Raw genomic sequence first — 25723 nt, 5'->3', positions numbered from 1 at the left:
CAGCTATACATGCTACTACTGACAGCAGAAAATAGACACACTAGAGAGAAAAACAGGAGGGTAAGTAAGAACACAGAAATACTCCCGCAAGGTTCCTCCACATCCTCCAGAAATACAGATGTTTCTTCCTCCAATTTCCAATTGGACAAGAAAATCACAAACTTTAAGTTTCAAATCTTCCTCGCATTATGTTTGCAGCATCCTGCCAAGCCATATTATCGTATTTACTTCTGAACTTGCACCTAAACTATCAGAACGCTTTCAAAGATTTTAGCTGATTACTAATATAGGCTAGAAACCACCTTTCATCAAAGGTCTTAAGATCCAGGGAGGAGGAGGCACATTAATACAAATGAATCATTACTATCTACATTTTACCTGTGCTGTACTCCATCCTATTTTAGAAGGCATATAAAAATGTAATGTATTCTTTTTATTAGAATTGTTCATCAAGTAGAACAGGTACAAGTAGTAGCATTCGAGGTTTTTTAAATTATTAATTTAGGCTATCCCTTTGCATAGCTAATACCAATTAGCTACATTCTGCTTCAAAGTAGAAAAAAAAGTTGCTTTTAGCAATCTAAAGAAAAGTACCATATAGTATTTGAGCTATGCAAAGTTTTTTATTACATCTTATGTCTAGAAACAGATCCAAATAACTATAGGGTAAGATAATACTATAGGGCATTTTTTTCCTGATAAATCTTTGCTAGCAGTAAGGAAGAATCACCATTTTCAACAAGAAAAAAAAGGATGAATGCAAGAAATAGATCCATGCATCATACTACCAAGTTTACATTATACTTTAAGTGTGAAAATCTAAAAGGGCTATATAGAATCATGCAAGCAAATTTGTATTAGAATTTCCAAAAAGTTTCAGGCAGGTTTGGTTTTTTTCTCTTACAGTTTCAGTTATTCTTTGAAGCCCATCTTAGTATATATTAGTTTCTGACGCAACAACTAAAGTATTAACAAAATGAAAATACTTAATGGTACTTTTTTTAATGGAAAGAAATCCCTCAGAAGTCCACGAATATAACCTTTAAGAACATATCTAGCCTTGAAGAACAATGGGTTATGAAAATCTGTGGATACAAAATGTATTATATCATTATTAAGTTGTGTGTATTAGGTCAACTAACTCAAGAAATCCATTCTTTCTCTCCTTCCCCTTTTTCTTATCTACTTTCTGATATAATATTCACAGCAAAATATTTTATTAACAGTTATCAACCTCAAGTACCTCTAGCTTCATGAAGGAGGAATATATATATGCATTCATTACGATTTAAATACTTTTATTAAAAATATTTACATTATATACACACAGATTTAAAGATAAATATCTATAATTTATAGTTTTATTGATATAAACATGTAACATATTAACCTTAAGGACCTTTTATAATTTTTCATCTATTTCAGATTTTAGTATAAGTGAATAGTGCTCAAATGCAAATGTAAATTAATATAAGCTTTTTGAAAGATTTGCTCAGATTTGAAAGAGAACACTACTCAAATATAGCATGGGCATGAAATCATTTATCACAAACTTTCTGCTTTTTAAAAACATTTATGAAGCAACGCTTAGCTTTAAAGTAGAATTAAAGATACTGACTTTGTAGCAACTAGCTACATACATTTCTTAAAGTTTAAATAGAAGTCAAACTGACAGTTATTAAAAACTTTAGAACTAAAAACATTAAACTCATTCAGATGGGATATGAGAATTGTATTATAAGTAGAATCATCCTAACTCACTTTTCATTCAATTAATATTATGGTATCGTATCTGTTGCAAATATAGTTCTATTCTTTAAAATTCTTTAAAAAAGCTTTTAGGGTGGTCAGGGAACATGCTAGTCTTATGTCTGTATTAGAGAAATGAGAAGTGAAAATAGAGTACAGAGTAAATGGATATTTATCCAAGTGCAATTTGCTCCAGTAAGACTGGGCATGGCTTCTGTGAAAGCCACAAGGTTTTCACATTGCAAATGTCTTGGAGTTCTCTGAAGGATGTAGAAAAGGGAGATCCTGGGTTTTTAAGGAAATTAAGCTGCAACAGATTAAGAGGTGACAGCACAGAGAAAATCAAATAAAATAAAAGAAACAGCACAAGAATAAATGATCAGTTCTTGGTGTGGAGGGAGCCCATTGGTGGGAGCTTTGTAAAGGGTCTATGCTGGAATTTATTAAATTAAATATACTTGCAAAAGAGACAAATCAGGCTGATAAGTGAGATGACGACAAAGATTGCTAAGCGTCAATGAAGAATGACTGCAAAGGGTGCTAAAACAGCCAACGAAATTCAACATTGTTAAATGAAAAGAGATATCCATGGAAATTATTATATTAGCTTCACATAAAAACTAACGAAGTGTGACCTCACCACAACCACTCAGTAGCAAGACTTAGGAGCAAAACCAGACAGTTCAATGAAAACACTAGTTAGTACCCAGTAGCAATAAAAAGGAAACTCAAATATAGAGAGTAACTAGAAAGAAATGGAAAACAAGAGACATCATGATGCCGCTATAAACCCAGGGCTCACCCAGACATTAAGCACACATGGATTTCCAAGCCCTTCAGGTAGCTATATTCTCTACATATGGCATAACAAGAAAAGGATCGGATCAGATCAGTAATAAGATAGCCAAAGCTAAAGAGTGGGTTCTATATAAACAACCTTGAGTAGGCTAGAACTCAACAGTTCAGTAAAGAGATGGCTAACAGGAGATATCGGAGATCCACACAAAATTATGAGTTGCATAGACTCCACGGGTCTGGGGATCAACTGCTCCAGTAAAAGAGCAAGGAGCCATCAAATGATGCTAGTATATACCAGGTACAAACTAGACAAACAAAAGTTTGTAAGCAGTGAGTAGTCAGGCCATTAAACCACATGCAGCAGTAATTCTAGATGTGGTTTCAAGGGAAGACTGGATAAGTAATTGTATTTCTTGGAAGACATCCATTATAGGTTGTTAAGCAAACAAAGCACAGTAGATACAAAAGCGCTGAGCTACAAATAGCAGCTGGAGAATGGAAGAGACAGGATGAGACAAGAATCATATACGCTTGTCCTATTCTCAGTCTTCCCAAAGCACCTGATTATGGCCATTGTTGGAGATGGGATATAGAATCACAGAATCATATGGGGTTGGAAAGGACCTCTGGAGATCATCGAGTCCAACCCCCCTGCCGGAGAGGGTCTACCTACAGCACGTTGCACAGGAACTTGTCCAGGCAGGTTTTGAATATCCCCCGAGAAGGAGATTCCACCACCTCTCTGGGCAGCCTGTTCCAGGGCTCTACCGCTCTCACAGTAAAGAAGTTCCTCCTCGTGTTTAGGTGGAACTTTACTCAAGTTTGTGCCCGTTTCCTCTTGTCCTGTCACCGGGCACCACTGAGAAAAGACCGGCACCATCCTCCTGACACCCTCCCTTTAAGTATTTGTACACATTAATTAGATCTCCCCTAAGCCTCCTTTTCTCAAGACTAAAAAGACCCAAGTCTCTCAGCCTCTCCTCATTGGAGAGATGCTCCAGGCCCTTAATCATCTTTGTGGCCCTTTGCTGTACCCTCTCCAGCAGTTCCCTGTCCTTGAACTGGGGAGCCCAGAACTGGACACAGTGCTCCAGATGGGGCCTCACGAGGCCAGAGTAGAGGGGGAGGATGACCTCCCTCGACCTGCTGGCCACGCTCTTCTTGATGACCCCCAGGAAGCCATTAGCCTTCTTGGCCACAAGGGTACATTGCTGGCTCATGGTCATCCTGTTGTCCACAAGAACTCCCAGATCTTTTTCCTCAGAGGTGCTCTCCAGCAGGTCAGCCCCCAACCTGTACTGGTGCAGAAGGTTATTTCTCCCCAGGTGTAGCACTCTACACTTGCCCTTGTTAAATTTCATTAGGCTTCTCTCTGCTCAACTCTCCAGCTTGTCCAGGATATTGCACACTAACCTTTATTTTGATTTCTACACCCAATTCTATGTTCTCCTGGTCCTGGGCTACAATAACACACTGGTATTGCTCTTCAGTAGTAAATGCTTATTGTCTTGATGTAGTTGAACTTTTTCTTTTTTTTTTAAGCACTACCAGCTATGGTTATATGCCAAGGCGTATTCTAGCTCATCACATTTGGGAACGGCAAGTCTACAATGCTCTGTGTTGCAGTGTTCTGTATCAGACACCCACACTGATTCAGGTACACAAAGAAGCCCAGCCATCTAAGCGCGGGCTTTGCATAAACCAAATTATACCACTACATAACCAAAAAGACACTGGTGTCAAAACTTATTTGCTTCATATCTGCTCTGGTATTTATTTTCAGAATATTATATAGTCTTTTTAAGTTTATGAATAGATTTGTAAACCAAGAACTAAACATGTATTAAAATGCTACTTAGTTTATCAGTAACAGCCAAACCTAACAAGTATCAAACAGCTTTATTAGTTTATTTACAGCAGAGTCAGTAAATACAGAAACAAAGGCTGATCTGGTTTACACCACTGTATCTGAATTAGCAACTAAGGTGAAACACTAGGGTGGATAGGTAGATCAAAATACTTGTAATGAGACCGTGAGATCCACTTCAGACAACCCACTAATTAAAACCCATTAGCAGCTGCAGCACATCAAGTGCACCCCTGACTACATACGCTTGGTTTGCTACATCCAAAAAGAATAGTCTACATACTTGAAAGAGCACTGTGATGTGAATCAATGTGCAGTAAATTGGGGTTATCAGGAGATTCACCTCAAAAATGCTCTCCTGATCCTAATTAAAACACTGACAGAAACACAACTAGAAACACAGCAACTGAGGAAAATGAAAAGACAATTCTGCTTTCAGCTTTGGACAGGCTATTCTGAAAAAGACATGTTTTCCAAGTCTTATCTACAGATAAAGAAGGATGGAACCTTCTTGAACTCTAAGCTAACTATTATTAAGCACTACCCAGAGCATATAATAATCAGCAAGGTTGGATTAGAGCACTGTAGAACATTTGGGTACCCACATAAACCTATAACGGAAGAGCCTCACAGATTTCTGGAAAATTCAATTATGACTAAACTTTAATCCACAAAATTAAAGCTCTCAAAACTATAACCAAAATGACAGATTATTTTTTGCCACAAAACCTATACTGTAAGAGGTTACTGTAAAAAAAATGTCAATAAAGAGAAATAACAGTAGTTTAATCCAACTGTCTACATTTCTTCCTTTAATCTGTCTACATTTCTTCCTTTAGCCTCAAACCAGTGGGAATATATTTTACCTTTTTCATTTTTTGTTGCCGTTGGTATTTAATACTTACAAAGCTTACTTTCTGAGATATTTACTTCAGTATTCTGATAATAAAAGTTACATAGATTAGGAAAGAAACTCCTTCATAGAAAACAGATGGTTTACATTTCAAGTTTTCTGACTTCTTTTAACGTATCCACATTCCACTGTTACAATATGAATCAATTTCCTTCTTTGTTTCCCAACTTGATCATCGCAAGCAATAAACATAGGAATTTCCTATCTAAAAAACACTAAAGGAGAACATAGATTTTTCTTTTTAGCAAAGAAGTTATGCACCACAAAGAGATTTCGCAATCATTTTCCAGTACTACTGCAGGAGTATGAACTTTTCAGCTATAAACCCAAATGTGTATATGCTATCGGAAGTTATGGAACTCCACAAATATAAACAATTACCATATAATGTTTTAAACTGTCTTGTCCAAAATTTACATTTCTAACAACTTAAAGGGAAAATAAAGAATACCTTAATTTTTAATTAATTGTATAAATTCATCACCTACAGAAAAAAAAGATAATCAAAGTTCCCCTTATAATAAAGCACAACACAAGGCAAAAATAGATAAATACGAAGATTAGCCATAAATACAGAGAGCAAGGTAGATGCTATGAATAACATAAGGAACAGATAACAGGAACATATAAGGCAAATGAGTTTTGGAGCCCTGACTCTAGTGTCCCTGTAGACATAGTAATGGCTCTCAAGAAATGATGATATCATTATAAAGAAGTAATGTCAATTCAGGAAGGATTTCTAAGAAATCTAATTAATTGAAGCAGGTTGGCTTTTGATCCATAACTGATGATATACAGGCAAAATTCAAGAGAACATATGTTCAACAGAAGGGCTGGGGTAAATAGCAAACAGTACTATTACTCCAGTTACCATTTATATTTGTTAACTGGAGCTTGATTTCTGTTTACTATTGTGCATCAGTTTAAAAATGTGCTCTGTTCATTTATAACACAGTAATAGATAGAATAATTCTGTTTCTTTTCCAGAAATGCGAGGAATAAGGGTAATGTCTTCAGCTTTAAAAAATTCTGATTATAAATCAGAAACATATGGAAGAATGTTCATACAATCAGTAGGTCATTTTGCAGCTGTCTCTATTTTGCAGCTGGTGGCCCTAACAGTGACCTAAACTTAATCTAATTCACCAAGACTTGGAAATAGTTGCAACTTTTCATAAAAATACCGGAGGTGTTTATGCATAACTATTTCATATCTGGTGCTTTTTTAGTCATTCTGAGACTTTATGAATGTTTTATGTTCTCTATGTGAGACACGATGACCGTTTACTTTGCATTTAATACTACCTCTGAACCCTCCTCCATCCCTCAAGGCTGCTGAATTGGAATATACTTCGCTTAATATTACACAACAAGGCTTCTACAGTGCCACCTTCAATCCAGTTTCTGTGTATTGCTCAACAAACCAGGAGACTGCTTCCTCTCTTCGAGTACTCTGGCTTTCTGTTCCCAGAGTCAGTGCAGCCCTAGCATAAGCACAGACATTAAACTGCCTTAAAGCTATTTTTACACCCCTGTATCAGGATCTCAACAAAAAGCAGAGGGAGATGCAGGAGTCACAGAGAAGTTTTGTATCACACATACATGTAGCAGTCAAAACATGCAGCTGTACCATCAAAGAGGCAACAATAGTTTTAGAAGGCAAAATTAATCATGCCACACAAACAGTCCAGCAGAAAGGCTTGTATTTTAAGATAAGAAAATGATGCAGAGAACAATCAAGATACTTAAGGTATTTATTTTAGGTTAAAAAGGAAGAAAATATAAAGACAAACATTGAGTTCAGTTTTAGCATCACTTCATGCCTTTGTTCTCTAATAGTAAATCTACGTCTCAGTGCTTGCAGATTATTTTGTACGTGTTATCAGGCTGGTTCAATATCTACCTTTGGCTCTATAAAACCTTTTTTACTAGAATTATTCCAATCCAGAGCAGCTGCTCAACATTGCAAAGTGTTTAATCACAGTTCACACAAATATATGCTAAGGAATACTCAACATGTTACCTTCCATATGGAGCAAACACATTACATACAGAAGAAAGTTCTGCATTGTGTCTAAGTCTATAAATGCTCAGAAGTCTTTAAAAGCTTTCCTAATTTGTCCCCGTCTCATTCTGTCACAGACACATTTCTGCCCAAGACACTGATTTTTGAACATTGTGTATAATTGATTCCCAATGTTCATCAGACATGAGGAAGCTAAGTAATAATCTATACTTCTTTCTTCCAAGAACACTTAAAAACAATAAAACCCAGAAACTACAGAACTTGCCAATATTGTCCCTTTAGAGACTATGATACAAGATAAAAGCAAAGTCTTTAAGCAGCTGCAAAAATACACTTTCTTTGCCTAAATATAGAACAAACCTGAGTATTCAAAAAACTTAAAAATCGCAGCTTTGGTTTATCTCATAAAGAAAATCTTGATAGCAATCTTACTGCATTCCCCTTAATGTCATAGCCCTATTAACCCAAGCATCCCAGAGACAAACACACACCCCCTCTTTCCGGCCCCCCCCCCCTCCTTTTTTTCTTTTCCCTCTTCTTCCTTGTGTTCTACCTCCCACCACACAAACAGAACTCTTTATATAGACAGGGCCAGTCCCTGCTTCCACGCAATACCTACAGGCACCCTGGAGAAGTAACTTCTAACCAACAGCTTTACAGAGAGGAAAGGTCACCCCCCCTCTGGTAATCTGGCTTTTTCCAGGTTAATCAGTTCTTCAGCACCTTGCAGGGGTTTACCAGGAATAAGACCTAAGTGCCTCACACTGAGAATTATGAGCAACCAGCCCTCAGTTCCAGTGTAATCACTTTACAACATTTCAAAGCAACGTTAAAAGTACAGAAAAGTTCCCTCCCATCATTTTTGTATTAAGCTACTAAGCGTTAAGTAAAAAGAGCTTAACACCAACATGGTAAAAAGGTAATTAACATGCTGGTACCTATGAGAACTGCTCATGAGAGCTTTTGCAGTATGCACCCGCATGATTCATTTTTAAGGAAAACTTTGGTTTCTTTTGTGATCTGCCTTTTAAAATGTTTGTAGAAAAGTGAGAACAGAAATGAGTTAGTCACACTAAAGCTCTGAGCAGGGAAGAATATATGAGGCCACTTCAAGTGCAAGATAAATAGACTGAGCTGAACATCAGCCAGTTCAAATAAGTTACAAAATCTGCTCATCTGCCTTCAAAACAAAATCTTTCCTCAGATCCTCTAGGATGTTTTCAGCTTGATTTTTTGCTTTACCTGCTCTTGACATATAAACACTAATAAATACTACATTGCTTCCCAAATGCTGAAGATTTAATCAACAACACATATAGTTTGGATAGTTAACTTTTGTCTTGCTCTCCCACACCTTTTCTACCTCTGCTATCAATACCCATCCAACTTCATTCTTTTCACAGAATCATCTAGGCTGGAAGAGACCCTCGGGATCATCGAGTCCAACCATCTACCCTACACTCAAGTTCTCCCCTACACCATATAGGAGGTTGTAGAGGCAGGTGCTGGCCTCTTCTCCCAAAGGACAAACGACAAGACCAGAGGAAATGGTCTGAAGTTGCGGCAAGGGAGATTTAGATTAGATATTAGAAAGAATTACTTTACTGAGAGTGGTCAGGCACTGGAACAGCCTGCCCAGGGAGGTGGTGGAGTCACCATCCCTGGAGGTATTTAAGAAACGTATAGACATGGCTCTTCAGGGCATGCTCTAGTGCCCAAGGTTATTAGTTTATGGCGAGGTGTTGAGTGTGGGGTTTAGTTGGTGGGTGCGGTGTTTTTGGTGGGCGTTTGGTGTGGTGTGGGGTTTTTTTGTTTTGTTTTTTTTTTGTTGTTGTTGTTTTGGTTTGGTTTTTTTTTGTTTTGGTTTGGTTTTTTTTGTTTTTTTGTGGTTGGACTCGATGATCTCAGAGGTCCCTTCCAACCACTACGATTCTGTGATATCCCCCAACATCACATCTAAACAGTTCTTAAACACAACCAGGGATGGTGACTCAACCACCTCCCTGGGCAGCCTATTCCTCTCCTAGAAGCCTTTTATTCTTCATTGTCTACCTGGATAGAAGGCGACATGGGGAACAAATTTTACACCTACTGTATACACAGCCCTTTTCCACCTGAAGTTAAGTTTTCTGAAAGCAGAATCCAGAGAGCTAGTGTCCCTTGTTAGACTGACTTGGATTCTCTGTATTGGAAGTAAAAAAAGCATTATATGTCATTTACACTTTCAACTACACTTCATAGCCCTACAAAATTGTAGGGAAATAACTACTGTTGAAATTTAAACCAGGATTCCATTTCAACACAATTAGTCAAATAGCCATTTAAAATGCCTAACATTTCAGGTGAAAGCATCTGGTTGGGAAAGTCAGCCAGTGAAAGTGAGGTATCATGGGTTAAATAAAAAGGCACACCTGACAAATCACAAAGCAGACCATAAACACATCATCAAGGCCCTCTTCAACAACTGGAGCTCAATTAGTTAACAGCAGAGCTTGTTTAGGTTTTCAGAAAATAAATCATTTTCTAAGTCCACAGATCCTTGTAACTAGAGTCCAAGAGACAGGTACCCACATATCAGACTTCCAAGCACCAACCAAGCCTAGAAGGTGTGCTCTGCTTCCTAGGGTGATGCTTCCTGTTACCTTCCCTACTGCCAACGCATGTGAACTACACTTTGCATTTCAGGTCATTTGGAGATTGTGGTTGTTCCAAGTCATTTTGAACAAAAACAAACCAGCACTGTTGCCAAAAGAAGAAACACTATCCTGCCTTGTTTGCAGCTACTTGTGCCATCCCCTTCCTTTAGCTGATACGAGCATCTGTTACACGTTAGATGAAAAGTTTGTATTTGAAATTATTTGTTACTACTTTCTTTCTTCCTGGCACGAGGGATGACAAGCAGATGAAATACGTGACAGGACAACTATATTTTGCAATGACAGTTTAAAGTGATAGTAAAACAATACTGTAAGGTAAACCTTGATGACATCACGCCAAAGTAATTATTTAACATATCACTCTTCAAATGTATTTGTAAGTAAGTGTTCATGATTTTCTTGTAAGTGCTTGGATAACAGCAGTGAGTACACACATTACACAATGTTTTTGTGGTAAGCATACCACTGAAATCTTGTGACCCTGATGAACACAGGCTTTTGACGTTTTCTGCAGAAGCTGTTACTAAAATCTGCTAACAATAAAAGTTTCTTCTCTTGCAGATCAAAGCAAGTAAAAGCTTTCTTGCATGAAGACTTCCTAAATTTTCAAGGCCATATATTATCCAGTAATTTTGCCTCATTTTTAAAAATTGTCATATATATGGAAAAAACTAAGCTATTCCCAAGATATTCCATATACATAGTTGTGAAATATAGGATTTCAGTACTTATGAAATAAATTCTCATAAGAATATACTGAATACATTAATATTTTATATCACGCTTTCAGCTTTGATACTTAATACTCTTCCCTTAGAACATTTATGCTTTGATTACATTCAAGCATTGGAAAAACTTAGATGCCCCATAGCCAGATGAAATCTTAACATGGATGTTATTCAAGCATTGGAAAAACTTAGATGCCCCAGAGCCAGATGAAATCTTAACGTGGATGTTTAGCAGGGGGGTGGCAGCTGGAAAGAGGTAAGTAGAAAGCAAAGTAGAAAGAGGTAAGTAGAAAGTAGAAAGCTTCTGAAACATGCATGAAACCACAAGGGATGGTAAAATGGTATTGACACCGCAATTTTTTTTTTGTCCTTTCCTCAGCAAAATCCACCCTATCACACACAGTACTTCCAACTGACAGTTCTTATGTATTGTAACAGAAAACTCCTTAACAACCCAGCCACTTCAGAACTTTTGTTGTTCATTGTGTTCCAGCAGGACAGCAACCAATGTGATTCAGAGTCCACCTTCCACTACTATTGAGCCTCTTCCCTTTACATTTCAGTTATATAATTAGAGCAAAATCATTATACGAGAGCAAGCCCCAAGTCCAAACTATGATATTGTTTAATTTGCATATGAGCTAAATTAAAACAATTTTTATAAAAGCCTAATGAGTTCAGAAAGTGGTAACTAATTATAAACTGGAAAAAAGTTTAGAGAGCAAATGGCTGTAGCCACTCTACAATTTGCAGATTTACTACAGACATCTGGTTTCTAAACAAAGCAGCACTTACAAGAAAATTTAACCAAATAGGTCCACTGTTTATTCCAAACATTACTCCAGCTGACAGTGCTATTTAAAAAAAAAAGTAATGAAAATGAAAAAGAAATGTAAATCTGAATATATCTCCAATAGATTTTATTGCTACATATTTTTTAAAGACTCAAAAAAGCTACTTTAAAAACTATAAAGTTGGTCATCTGGCTCCTATTTGTACTGACTGCCAAAAATACATAATAAGGAAAAGGATGGGGGAGGAAGAAATACATTAGAAATCCAGAGAAGTTCTAATTGCAGTTCAGATGAAAATTCTACACCTGGACAGTGTTTAGCAAGTTATCTGTAGAACTGATATAGAACTTTACTCAAAATAAGTATTTACTGTGAAACCAGTTTTTCAATAAATTGCCTAACAAGTCATTCAGTGAAGCACTTCAACATGAATTACTTGTCTGAAAGTCTCAACACACACACACACAATTCTAAAAAGTATTTTCTGTTTCCAGAACCCCTCAGACTGAAAAGTTTCCATTTCATACTTAGGTGAAACTTTTCTAAACATATACAACTTGTAATGAAACATTTTATTACTCATAAAATGTGACTAATATGGTATACGTATGTTTTGGCTCTACCTCTGTCTCAGTCAGAAGGCAGCTGCTTTGTCTCTTAGCTAAACCATTAAACAAAATGGATAACACATGCCTTGTTATAGACCTCTAGTTTGCACAATTAATACTTGATTTACAGAAAAAGCCTTAGCAATTATAAAGAATAAATCACCACAAAGCAGAAGGCTACAATTTTAACAACTAATATCAAAAGTAGGATGAGCCAGACAGACTTAACGTTTACAAACGTTATTCAAAGTACAACCCCCCTGCTCCAGGATATTACCTCTCACCCTAGGGAAAGAGTGCTGGCAAAGCATTTCTTACCCCATGGAAAGCACTTTTAAGACTGTCAAACTTTGAAAGAGTATTCATTTCAGCATTTTGAGTGCAATTCATAACTTTACTCTTTTATTAATCCACTTCAGCTTAACATACAAATAAGGATACCTGGTTTTATGACAATCACAGAAGAACTCTGAATCTGACAAAAGGTAGGTGGACCTCTTTCCTAAAAGTATATTAACATAAAGCTTAAATAAAACACTCAATTACAGTAATCAGGAAAAAATGCTGTGTAAAGATTTATTTTAAAAATTACTGCATGTGTATTTTAAATGTTTTAAGGATATGTTTGTAGCCTCCTCCCCCTGCTCAGAAAAGTGTACAACCTGCAAAAATTCAGGGGATGTTACCCTCTCTTGTTTACTTTCAAATGTAAAGACAGAGATTACTGTTACAGAGCATTTAGGTTTGAAAAACACTGTATTGATGATGGAAAAAAATGCATTTGAACCTCTCATTTTAATTAGTTCAGCTACATACATGCCAAATGCTTCATAAAATGCTTTATAAGATCCTCTTGCTATTAACAAAAATAACACACTGGGAAACAAACAAATGCAATTAAGATAATATTTTCCTTCCTAGTTGGAAAATGTTGTTTATTATTTCCCAGTTCATTTTCATGTTAAGACCAGTTTTTATAATGCTAGAGTCTAATTAAAGGATATCAAGAGTTAAAAGTTGTTCCATGTTCCTTATGCGTTAGAAACCCCTGCCAACTAGTCCTCTAGGCTTTAAATATTGTTTTGACGGATTGCATTTTCATTCCCAGTCACAAAGAAAGTATTCTCCATAGTCAACACAGGAGCAGATCTTCACCAGCTCAGTGAAAGCCAGAGACATTTTTCCGTGCAAGAATGAAGACTTTGCAGACTACCTTTTTCCTGTTCGCGTTTGTACCTTTGGTAAACTCAGCACCACCTAAACAGCAAGAATCACTCCAGTTTTATGACTATGATACAGATGTTACCTTGGGAAGCCTGATCCAACAAGATTATGAAATGCAATCCAAGGATATAATAAAGGTATTTTATTTATATTACCGGTTTAATATTTGTAACTGCTAAGCATTATATGAATAAGGTTTACGGACATGTATGCAAGTCTTATGGAAAAGTCTTATAACAATAGCAAAGCATACAATGGTTTCAGACATGGGGAAAGCCACAAATTAAAACCAAAGAAATGCTACCCTTGCTACAGTTTGAGAAAGCTACAAAAGACAGGCTTTCACAAATAAGACTAAAGCATCATTTTTAACTCTGCTGTAGTTAATGTGCCTGCTGTTGTAAGAGTTTCAAGAATGGGATATAGTAGCTCAACAGTCTGAGGAACATTGTATTAAAACAGTAAATTTGTTTAAAAACAAGGAGGGTGATTTTATTTAGGATTTTTTTTTACATATATAAGTAATACTTGAAACAGTAATTTTTATTGGACATAACCTGCCAGCACAAACCACAGTTTCTCTTTTGACTTACCAAACTAACAAAGTTTTTTGCCTTGATTTTTCAGGGGTGGGTTGTTTGAGTTGTTTGCAACTCATCAGTTTAGCAGTCCAGAACTACTATGGAATGTCCGGTCCTGTGATAGTCACCTATATTATTAATGCTTTGAGAGTCTTTAACGTAGCAATAATGACACCTCATGGCACTCACCAGCACCCCCAAACGGTCAATTCTGAACTTTTTTTGCTGTGTGCTCCATATATACGCTGGCTAAATTAAACACTTAAGCAAAGAGACAAAACCAGAGGAAAGTTAAATGAAGTGCAACAACCTCAGCCAACAGGGACAGTTAAAAACCTCATACCTCTGTTCAGGCTGTCTCTGTCAGGACCTAAACAATACACATCACAAGAATGAGATACAACACTGATCAGGGAGAAAAACTAACACTGACTGCCCCAAGACTAGTTGCCAAGGAAAATACCACATATCCAAACCAAGTGGTAACAACCAAGTATTAACAAATTCAAGGAAGTTTTCATTAATCTTAACTGTACTTGTTACTATAACTTAGTTTGATAAACAAGCAAAAAAAGACTACAGGAAAAGATAGTTAGAATAAGTAAAAAATTTGCAGCACATACATAGAAAAATCACATCTGTATAACTTTTTAAAATTTTGCCAATTCTACTTAAATTATAGCTTTCCACTGTTAGACATAAACCAGCAGCTACATATTTTTATTAAAAAACATCTAAGGTATTTTTAAATCTGACATCTGCCACAGGGATGAAGAAACATGTTTTATAAACCTATGAAAAAGAGACCATTTAAATGACTCTTAACTAATAGGTGGCTATCCACTCACAACTGAGTATGTTTTTTAAAAGATACTAAGAATGTTAATTTTAACTAGTTAGGAACAGCATCAGATGACATTCATTACTAAAATTGTTCTAATAAGAATATGCTCCTGTTTTGGTAAAAAGAACAATAAAGAGTGTACCTACAAGGAAATGGTGCCAACAGATGTGCCACAGACCAATCAAAGTCCATACTGGCAGTGCTATGAAACTAGAGAGAGGTCTTCTGAAGGCCAACAGTTCTGCTTAGGATAATTCTAGGAATGCAGTCGGTCATTATTTCCATCAGGTCAGTTCTCCAATGACATGTTTTCATTGCAAAATAATAAATTAGTTCCTTATGTGCAACAAATGCATCTATACAAGATCCAGCGTTCTCAGTTAAAATCATGGGAAGATTTAGATCTCCTATTCATATATTGCACATATTCTAGTTCCCAGAATATTTCAAGTGTTAACTGTAACTGAAACACATGCCAACAATTTCCTCAAACATGCCCAGTCAGAAATCCATCTTGCATGACAAATTTAACTCTTTACCGTGTGCTTGAACATACAGTTAGAAAAAAGTTTTTTAGTGAAAACATCAGAAAAAAATCTATTTGTGCTAGCGATCAACAAAATGAACTTTAGTCTACTACTAAGGAAAAGGTCAGCCAAGCAAAATTTATGACAATTATTATTATTTGAAACCACAGCCAGCCCAGTCTTGAATAAAAATACTTGAAGTTTAAAAACATGAAATCTTAATTTCTACAACAGAAAAGAACCATCCAATTAGACACTGTCTCATATCTGGACTAATTCATTCCACTGAATATAAACTACCAGCTTTATAGACCTTTGTGTGCTATAAAGATGAATCAATTACTTTGCATAAGTTTTAAGATAGTTAAAGTATTACATGTAAAATGTTAATGAGGCTTTGTAAGGGTAATTCATGTCTCTGGAGTAAACCGTAGGAGGCAGGTGGAATTTAAGTATGTAAGTAGGCCAATATTCCCTCAATGCATTCCCTACATATGTAAGTAATGAACTTTCTGTGGTTATAATCCAGTCTTCTGCACCAGTATTCCACAGCTAAGAATTGTTCTAGCTAATCAGGAAATAATTCTATTATATTTGTTATTTATACTACTGTTTTTTGGGGGGTGGGATGGGAATCTGCTGTTTAATTTTGTGTATTTAACAATAACCTGCAAATAATCAGTTTTATTTTTTGTTGACATTTCCTGCTTGCAGAAATTAGTTGTACACTGTATTCTGCAAGGAACTCACATGCACATTTCATGGATCCCACCTCAAGTAATATACCGGATTAGAACTCTACACCTGGTACAGATACGCTATGTCACCAAGCATGTTTTTCATACAAGCATATTAAATATGACTCCTATGAGCCAAACATGCTACAATAGAAGTGCAGTTGTTCTATTTTAAGTCCATCTATACAGAAGTCTCTTCTGGCATGAATACCTCTGACAAGGGCCATGTCTTCACATGCCTAATCAACATATTTATGCAATGTAAACCTTTTTGCAGAAACCTTCTGTAAGATTCGCTTAGTCCAACTATTCAGCTCGCACCCCCCAGCTTCTCTACACCAAATACTGCAAAAGTTCTTACCCTACACAGAAGTTTCATGCTACAACTGCTGAACTGTTGCCAGCATTCTAACTTGGGTATAGAAGCCTTACGAGAACAAACCAGCCTGTCCCAAACAGTACACAAGAACAAGAAGCAAAAAAGAACCACAGCCTGGATAGACAGCTGCAGGGAACAGCCAAGGGATGGATGATTCACAGGCTAAAAAAGGGTCAAAAGAAGAGAGGCTGGCCAAAATAGTTGTGTCTCAGGCTTTATGTCAAGCTGGAGGGTTTATTTTGCAGGATACAAAAATTCCCACAGTGAAATATATGCAAGCAACCGAATACTAAAAAAACGAATTTGGTATCAAAAATAACTTGCCAGATAGTGTTACTTTCACATTGCTCTAGTAGATGAGCTATCTCTGTGCTACATGCCAGAATGGGGGGCTGGAGGGGGAGAAAGGGAAGAATTTAAGAAAAAAAAAAAAAAAAAAAAAAAAAAAAAAAAAAAAAAAAAAAAAAAATTGGTTCGCTTGTGAGCACTCAGAGTGTGTAAGAAGTTCTCTTCAACAGGGGAACACACTCCTGCCAGGGTCTGATCCTTAAGCATGTTTAAAGAAAAATATCTTCCACACCCGATAATGTACTTTTCCCCATGTGTTTTCAATAGCAATGCAGACCGAAAAGCATATTGTCTTACTCTGTCCTACAACTATTCCCCATCAAAAGAGACAAAGAATGATGCTAGCCAAGCACAATTGCCACAGTCAACCAAAAAATCCCCTTAATACATGCAAACCAGAGTATAATCCACTGTATGTATATTGTAGTTCTAGAAATAGTATGTAATTCTCAAATTCCTACAGTATTCAATGGAAAACTGACTACCATTTCCAGCATCACAAAAGACCCTTTCTATTAGCAGCCCAGGTCTTAAAACACACTTAAGCGCAGTTAATGGAAAATAATTGCTAAATTTCAGCCAATACTTGAAAGGAACATGTTTATAAACTGAGTTGCCCTGCAACTGAAAAGACGCAATAACTAGCCCAACAGGGAATTCTGAATAACTTTAAATGCAAGGAAATGTTATTTTACTAAGTTTATTTGGGTAAAACAAAAAATACAATTCACGAGAATCCTATCAAATGTTGCATGATGTGAAAAATCTATCTTCAGAACTCCAGGTTTTTGCAGATACCCATCGCTTACATATTCCTTACGTACTATGTAGTCTATATTTTCTCTCTATTTTTATTTTGTGTTTACTATTTTTCCCTAAAGAACTTCACTTTTCTAAAGAACACTAGCAACACCACCTTCCCTTTTTGCCTTTCAAAGCAAATAGCTCATGTACAAGACGGATAATAGAGTCTCTCATACTCTGGATGACTAATGTGATTTTAAAAATTGGAAATTAAATGTCATAAGGTAGCATGTAATAGGAAGTTAATTTCTAAACAACGTGCTATTTCAGATCCTTGTAATACTCTGGTTTTTTGTTCGCTGTTTGTTTTTTAAAATAATATTTACTCTCATACAAAGGATGGAACAAATGTTTCTCTTGACACTTCTCTAAGACTGCAAGGGGATGACAGTGAACGCAATGCACCACCAACAAAGGACACAAGTAAGTTGATTGACATGAATACTGTAACCTTTAAACTTTCCAAAGAAAATATTTTAACATGAAAATTTAATATACAGAAGATGACAAGGGATATAGAATTGATATTTTAATTTGTGAATATCTTTAATATGTCCTGTGGAAAATCCTGATGGAGCAGGCTGAAAACATTTAAAGGATCTCAGGTAAACTCCAAATACTCAAACCACAGCTTACAAAAATCTCTACAGACTTACCGAGTCATACTTGCTGTAGAGATGGATCCAAGTCAAATAAATTAGGTAAGACAACCAAGAAAAACAAAATACACACCTCAGTAAGTTCCACAGTTTAACCAAGTAATGATGAAAACACGACAAAAAGATTTCTTCCAAGAACTGGCTCTTCTCACGGTTTACATCTGATGATCAGGGAGGTCAATGGTTAAAATATATCACAAACATTCTTCACTAGCCTAAGCTTCCTACAGGCTCTGAGGTATATAGTCCAGACTTCTCCTAACGAGCCACAACAATTTCTAAACTTGAAAGGAACCAAGTTTTTGCCTATGTTTCAATGCTTTGCCAAACAGAGCATTGAAAAAATGAGAGTCATATTTCGTGTGTGTCCATGCTCTAAACTTCCAAAAATAACTGATGATTCAGCAAGACCACCAGAGTGTCAATCTCCACCAAAGTTTTAATCAAGGTTACTTATTGCCAAATAGCATCTGTCAACACGCCCTCATCAAAAACTGAGCAAGTCTGTAAGAACACCAGAGCTTCTAGTCACAGACAAGCACAAAAAATGTTGCCTTTCAAACGGTGACAACACTGTTTCACAATCATTTTTCATTTCCTACACTCTAGCACATGACAAACAAGACACTAAATCAAAAAAGGCAAATGGGGCAGAAATCTAAAGTATACCAAATGACAATATTCACAAAGCTAAAGCTCAAAATCTCAACTCCATTCCATGCAGTACCTCTGTAAGAAAAAGATAATTATCATACATACTGGGTTGGTTTGCCAGTATTGACTGGCTACTGCTGTAACTCGTCACTGGTTGCAGAAGACCCTATTTTACTACGTAGTGAAAACAAACTACTTTGCAGAATGATGCTACTCTCTACTACACACCGACCAATTTGGAAGCTAACCAAAAATCTCACAATACAGAAAACACAGTAGGTCAGATAGCAGTGATGACAAAACTGAATTGAACACCATATTCGTTAAATGTATTTTAATATTGCTGTCACAAAGGACTAATGCAAAGCACAAATGACTAATTACTAATGTCTATGAGGAACAGGACAAGCTATAATGGGCTTAGTCTGCACTAAAAAAAACATTCAGAGTTTCTCTCACTAGTTAAAATAACAGCTATTAAAAAAAAACTCAGTAAAAAACTGGAACAAATTGCCTGAAGTACTTATATAATTGCCAGAATTTTTATAAAAAGAATTAGACAAAATAGTAAGTAGGAGTAACACAGAGTATACATGACCCTGCCAAAAACGCTCCAATGCAATGTCTTCACTGCCAGATGTCTCTCCTGCATGGATTTCTCTTTTCAAAAGAACGGCTCTGAAGATGACATTCAACATGGCCACAGAGCTGCAGTTGTCATATTCACAATACTCTAAGCCAGCTAAACAACAAAACTGAATTAAGATCGATTTATAGCATTTCAAGACATGCTCAGATAACAACAGAGAATATACACATGGAAATTACACGCAAGAAAAAGAATACAAAATTCAAAAAAAGTTGAGAAAATTACATCTTTTCAGAACTCGATGGCAACAGAATTTTTTTTTTAATTCTAACAAGGGGAAATCTTAAAAGATACTAGAGAAAATTCTATTTTGATGATTCAAGCTTAAGTTGGTTGAATAATTTTTAACTGTCTACTCAAAATAATTTGCTTTCAGATTTACCTACTTGCCTGCTCTGTGTGTGTTTAAGCGGATCGGTGTACTGCGAGGAAATAGACATCGAAGCTGTACCCCCACTGCCAAAGGAAACAGCGTATCTTTATGCACGATTTAACAAAATAAAAAGGATAGCAGTCTCAGATTTTGCTGACATTAGTAAGTAATGTTCAAATTTTAATTTCCGTTTACCTGGTAGTATATTTGAAGTTGTTGTCCCTTAAAAGTATGCCAAGATTATAGAAACAAGATATAATTTATACTTTGCTGAATTTCACTGTCTATTACTTATTTAACTGAATGCTTCCATTAGAACAAGAACTGTGAAGGCAAGATGGAAACCCATTTTGGCCCATGTATCCTTCTTAATATTCCTACCCAAGCAGAGAAAGAGCAGTTTGCTAAAAATAAAATTTAACTCTGCATCCCGTCCAGTCTTAAATGGCCATGTATTATTTTTCCTTTAAATGCTTTAGATGAGGGGTATCTCTCCCAGCTATCCCATTCTACAATATGAAAAATTCTATGAATAACTGAAACCATGATGTCTCTAAGAAAAAAAAAAAAAAAGAAGGATCCAGAGGATTTTCCTAATTTTTTTTAAATTTAAAACCATGAAGAAATCCAAATGTGGATTTATTCATATTTTAATAGTATTTACATTCATAGTTCACAACGAGGATGGTGCAGCCAACAACGTAACATTTAACATACACAACCATACACATTTACATGCCATGTATTTATAAATTTAATATTTAGACTTTCATTTCTTTTGTGTAAAGCTACCTTGAGAAGAATTGATTTTAGTGGAAATAGGATAGAAGAAATAGAAGATGGAGCCTTTTCAAAGCTTCTGTTATTGGAAGAACTTTCTCTTGCTGAAAATCGACTTATAAAACTTCCTGTTCTACCTCCCAAACTAACAACATTTAACGCAAATCAAAATAGAATCAAGAGCAGAGGAATCAAAGCAAATGCTTTCAAGGTAAGCAAGGACAATAGTTTAAGTAACCAAAGTAAATAAAATTAGGAACCAGACTATCCAGTATACCACCAAACGATTTTTTCTTGTATTTTTGTAATCTAAGAAACAAACTAGAATGAAGAAACTTTCCAGGTTTCATTTTGCTTTTAAGGCACTTTGGAATAATAGTCCTTAGTGCACTCTCTCTCATCATTCTTACAAAAATTTTTCTATGAAATATCTTCCCTACTTCCTCTCTCTCTTACATGCAAAGGAAAACTCAGTTCAAAATTGACGGCTCAAATACAGTTCTGAGGACCACATAAATACTAATAAACAAGCATATAGCTTTAAGGTCATCGCAAGGTTTATAACCAATAAGCTAACACTGAAATTCCCAAAACATAGAAGGCCTGTTCTATGAGTTTCTTGATTCAATTGAATTAAACATTCACAGCCAAAGAATGTTACATGTTGGATCACTTTACAGCTTCCTATATGATCAGAAAAAAAAATATAAAATACTCATGTCTTGTAACAGGCACAAGTTGTTTAACCTCATGTAAGTGATATCAGCATTAAAAATCTCTCTCTCTTTCTATTAGAAGCTGACAAATTTGGCCTACCTCTACTTAGGACATAACGCACTGGAATCTGTTCCCCTTAATTTACCAGAAAGTCTGCGTATTCTTCATCTTCAGGTATTTTTAAGTAGTTCTTTAAAATTCTATTACAAAAGGCCTCATTCGTTACATACTTCATACCAAATCCACTGTCTTTTAACAGTTCACACTCCAGTTGTGCTACAGTTGTCTAATGCTCCTCCAAATTAAACAACACATCTAATCTGTATGGCCATGACCATTCAGTGTTAGAAGTTGTTAGCTAACTACTGCGCAAGAATTTCTCACAGATAGGAAGTGGTAAAAATAAGCAGTAATCTTTTATCAACAATGCATTTCAAACATCAATAACCACCCCAAATTGCTTATCACTTCATTAATTGGTTTGAAAAGACTCTATTCCTATGTATCTACATTATACACAAATCAATCCCAATGATGATAAAATGGGAGGGTAAGAGGAATAATATTAAAGTTTGACATTTCTTCAACATATACAAGTGCATGTATATATGTGTGTGTTTATTTATTTACTAAACAAATGTTTTGTTTTGCAGTACAACAACATTACTACAATCACCGATGACACATTCTGCAAATCTAATAACACCCGTTACATCCGCTCAAGTATGGATGAGATAAGGATGGAAGGCAATCCGATCCTCTTGGCAAAGCACGTCAATGCTTTTTCCTGCTTGAGAACACTGCCTGTAGGAACATACTACTAGCCACTACTCATGCAATTATATGTGCCAAAACTTAAGCATGGTAACAAAAGATCATTCTTTTTCCTCTGTTTACACATTTAATATCCTCTCCTTTACTAATGCCATTTTCCCTGCATATCCAGAACATTTTACTACGTTGTAATGTGGTTCTCCTCCAAAATAACTATTTCAAAACAGCCACTTCATTTAGTAGTTACAGTGTCACCCTTGCTTTCAGAATCTTTTCTGTTAATGGAAGTGTAAAAATACATATATGCACACACGTATCTTCTCAAGTTTTATTTCGCCACCACATATTTTTTACCACTAGGTAAAATCACAGAAGCAACTGCTTGTTCCCATTCTTTACCAGTACTCAGACAAATAACTATATTTTACTTTCAGATAAATGCAAAATATTCTTAGAGCAAGCTACAGAGGAAAAAATACATCTTGATTCCAATCCCACTTTTTTAGTCTGAAATGAAACTTTTTCAATTGACCTTCAAAAGCATATTGGATGAAGTTGCATACAAAAGAAAGTCATGTTTAGAAACAGAAGCTCTCAAATATTAATTTCATTAAAGCTTCCTTAAAACTCGGCTTGGGGCAAATGAGAATAATTCCTATTCAGGCTTAGTGTACCAAGCAACATAGCAAGTGGAACTTTTCAAAGATGTGTTAAATCTCCTACTATTTTGCTTTCAAAACAATCTAAGTGTGTGTGTGCATTTTACACACAGTATTTTTAATGGAAATATATAAATTTTGCTCAGCTGTACTCACAAGAGTCATTTTTACAACACAATCTTCCCATTTTAATACAATGGTCAAAGTACAGCATAGCATGACTCCAAGTATCTTTGTTATTAACTGATGATGTAGACCAAGCCTTGTTCCACTTTTTTTTTTGACAAGGATATGTGACAATACAATTAATAGCAAATCTGAATTAGTGTTTTTGCCTGTAAATAAGTAAGATTCCAGCTAGATGTCAGTGCAAAGAAACAGGATTACCCTTGTGCAATAATACTTTAGCTCATTAGGGGAAAAAAAAAAAATCAAATCAGATCTTTAAATTAAAAATTTAATTAAAAATGATTCCATCATTAATTTAAAAATAGTGTTAACTTCAAGTATCATTTCACTCAACTACTTTAAACCATTCAATGTATTAAAAATACAAATCAATGTGTACAGGCCTCAAAAGTCAGTTCACGTAAAACTAGACATAATTGATAGAAGACACAATGATTTGAATTACACAACTGTACATTTCTGACATTCATTTTTAGTTTCTCCCCTCAAATACCTACCACAGGTCTAGACTCTTCAGATAAATGTACTTTGTTCTAATTTTGAAGCTAGTATAGATTCCTAATTTGTAGAAATAGTTAAGCATCAAATGCATGATGATGTAGTGATACATCTAGCATACTGATTTTACAGGATATTTTGTATTAGTTTTGTTTATCTTATTTAGCTAAGCCTTGATTTATTAGTGCTTGTGCTATGGGGAATTAAGAGCACACTTAATTCTGACCATACTGATACTCTGCCACTAAGATTGTTGAGATCTAAGTAATTTTCAATTGCTTTTTAAGTAACTACATCAAGTATCAAAAGTGGGCTCATCTTTCTGGAAAGAGGCTGCAATTATGAAGTTCAGGACAAAAATATTTTTGCCCTGAACCCAAAGAAAGACACAGCAATCCCCAAAATCTTCCACTTTAAGTTATTTGGTATAACAAGAAAGAAATTCCATTGTCTTAGTACAATTGAGAACAAAACCAAAGTCCAACAGTGAGAATAATATTGGCTTTTCATTTTCCCATGTAAGTCATAAAACTTTGACGTTTCCAGACTTTTAGCAAAAGGTAAAAAAAAAAACAAAAAACAAACCAAACCCAAAGCATGTAGAAATACATTCCCACTTCAAGCCAAATTCATACTAGGAAAAAAATCAAAGCCATCCGTTCTCTCATCCCTCTTTTGATAAACGCCTAAGATGGAGAAAACAGCTAGAAGCATAAGTGTAATAATGTTATAGAAGCAGTGGCCACTGATCTTATTCTCATCACAAATCATCATTACTAAATAAAGCTCTTTCCAGCATTGATAGAATCAGCAAATATCACCAGAACTCTTCCTATGAAAACAATTATATGTGTATACACAAATACAAGCACATTTATATAAACACATGTAAACATTCTAAGACCTAACCATTATCACCATTATCATCATTATTACTTTTACATGAAAATGTTGTACATATTTTTGAAAAAGTAGTAAATATCAATAGTAATACTAATTAACGCTCTTAATATTTTGTGAGCAAACCCAAGTAGACAACTGGTACCTTCTGAATAACTTACTGCTGCACGAGGCATCTCATATGTTTTAATTTGCTTTCCTGATTCATAGCAAGTTAACTCATCAAAATATTAAATAAAAAGGGCTTCAGTATGCAGGATTTTTTGCCTTCTATTTGTGTGCCCAGTACTAACATCAAGCTGAATGTACACCATTCTATTTTTTCCTACCACTCATTCCTGTTCTGTATTTCCAATAAAACTTGAATATTTTTTTCTTGTTTATCAATATCAGCTTCAATGTGCTCTTCCAGCAATGCCAACATGCTTCAGTTGTTCAGCATCATAACAGATTAAAGGTGTGTCCAGAAAAGAAAATTATTGCACACGTAAATCCATTTTGCAGACATAATATTTATTGTAGCAATACAGTAAGACCTGCCATACAGAAGACACGTGAGAAACTTCACTTACCCCTTCAAAACCTATTTAAAGCACTACCTTGTAGATTTTTTCAGTAGAATAGAGGAACAGCAACAGAGTAGTAACGATACGCTCAATTCTTGACTGCGTGTGCATGTAGCATGAAAGTTGTAGACTAAACTGTTTCAGTAGAAAACCACAACTGCTAGAGCACAATGTCAGGGAGTATATAATGCAGAACACAACTTGCTTACAACTGAACATTGCTCCACTCACACCAACCTAAATCTGCCCCTCCTTTCTAGGGGTGGGCTTACAGTCAAGTCAATGCATATTTTAAATTGCTTCTTTGCTTAACCCGAGTTATCCATCCCAACATTACTTTTGTTACAAGGAAGACTCTCACTACAAAACAGCTATTAGAAATACAGTGCTGTCCTACTTCACTTGAAACTTACAATTGTCCTTTATCTCAAATGCTCATTATTATTTGACCTATTCAATCACTTTCACATTATTTCTTTCTTCTCAAGTACCAAAACTAATAGAAAAGAAAAAATAAACTACCTTTCCTGGTTTTACACCACACTGTGAGAAAGCTATTAGAAGCACAGTCTATTTCTACTTAACAAGCTGGGTAAATATCAAATTATAAAAACAATAGAAAAACTACAAACACTCAACCCAAATAGTCTTCTCTCCAATACTGTGCACAGTTGCCTGTCCATATACTTGAAGTCTAGCAAGCAGGTCGAAAAAAAACCCA

The 25723-nt window shown here is 35.6% G+C and overlaps 2 protein-coding genes across 3 annotated transcripts in view; one reads left to right on the top strand and one right to left on the bottom strand.

Annotated features, from left to right (window-relative positions):
* CENPP (centromere protein P) overlaps nucleotides 1-25723 on the bottom strand; it is a 145327-nt gene that overhangs the window by 103294 nt on the left and 16310 nt on the right. The gene's annotated exons all lie outside the window — the stretch shown is intronic.
* OGN (osteoglycin) lies at nucleotides 12431-24912 on the top strand. The gene is made up of 7 exons (XM_014953511.1): nucleotides 12431-12625; nucleotides 13249-13501; nucleotides 17923-18007; nucleotides 19923-20081; nucleotides 20708-20910; nucleotides 21495-21590; nucleotides 22070-24912. The coding sequence occupies exons 2-7, from the start codon at nucleotides 13334-13336 to the stop codon at nucleotides 22238-22240; spliced, it is 882 nt and encodes a 293-aa protein (XP_014808997.1). The 5' UTR covers nucleotides 12431-12625; nucleotides 13249-13333; the 3' UTR covers nucleotides 22241-24912.

The sequence above is a fragment of the Calidris pugnax genome, unplaced genomic scaffold (assembly GCF_001431845.1).
Source record: "Calidris pugnax isolate Ruff unplaced genomic scaffold, ASM143184v1 scaffold247, whole genome shotgun sequence".
Classification (NCBI taxonomy): Eukaryota; Metazoa; Chordata; class Aves; order Charadriiformes; family Scolopacidae; genus Calidris; species Calidris pugnax.
Note: the sequence above shows the minus strand (reverse complement) of the source record. Positions and strands in the feature narration are given on the sequence as shown.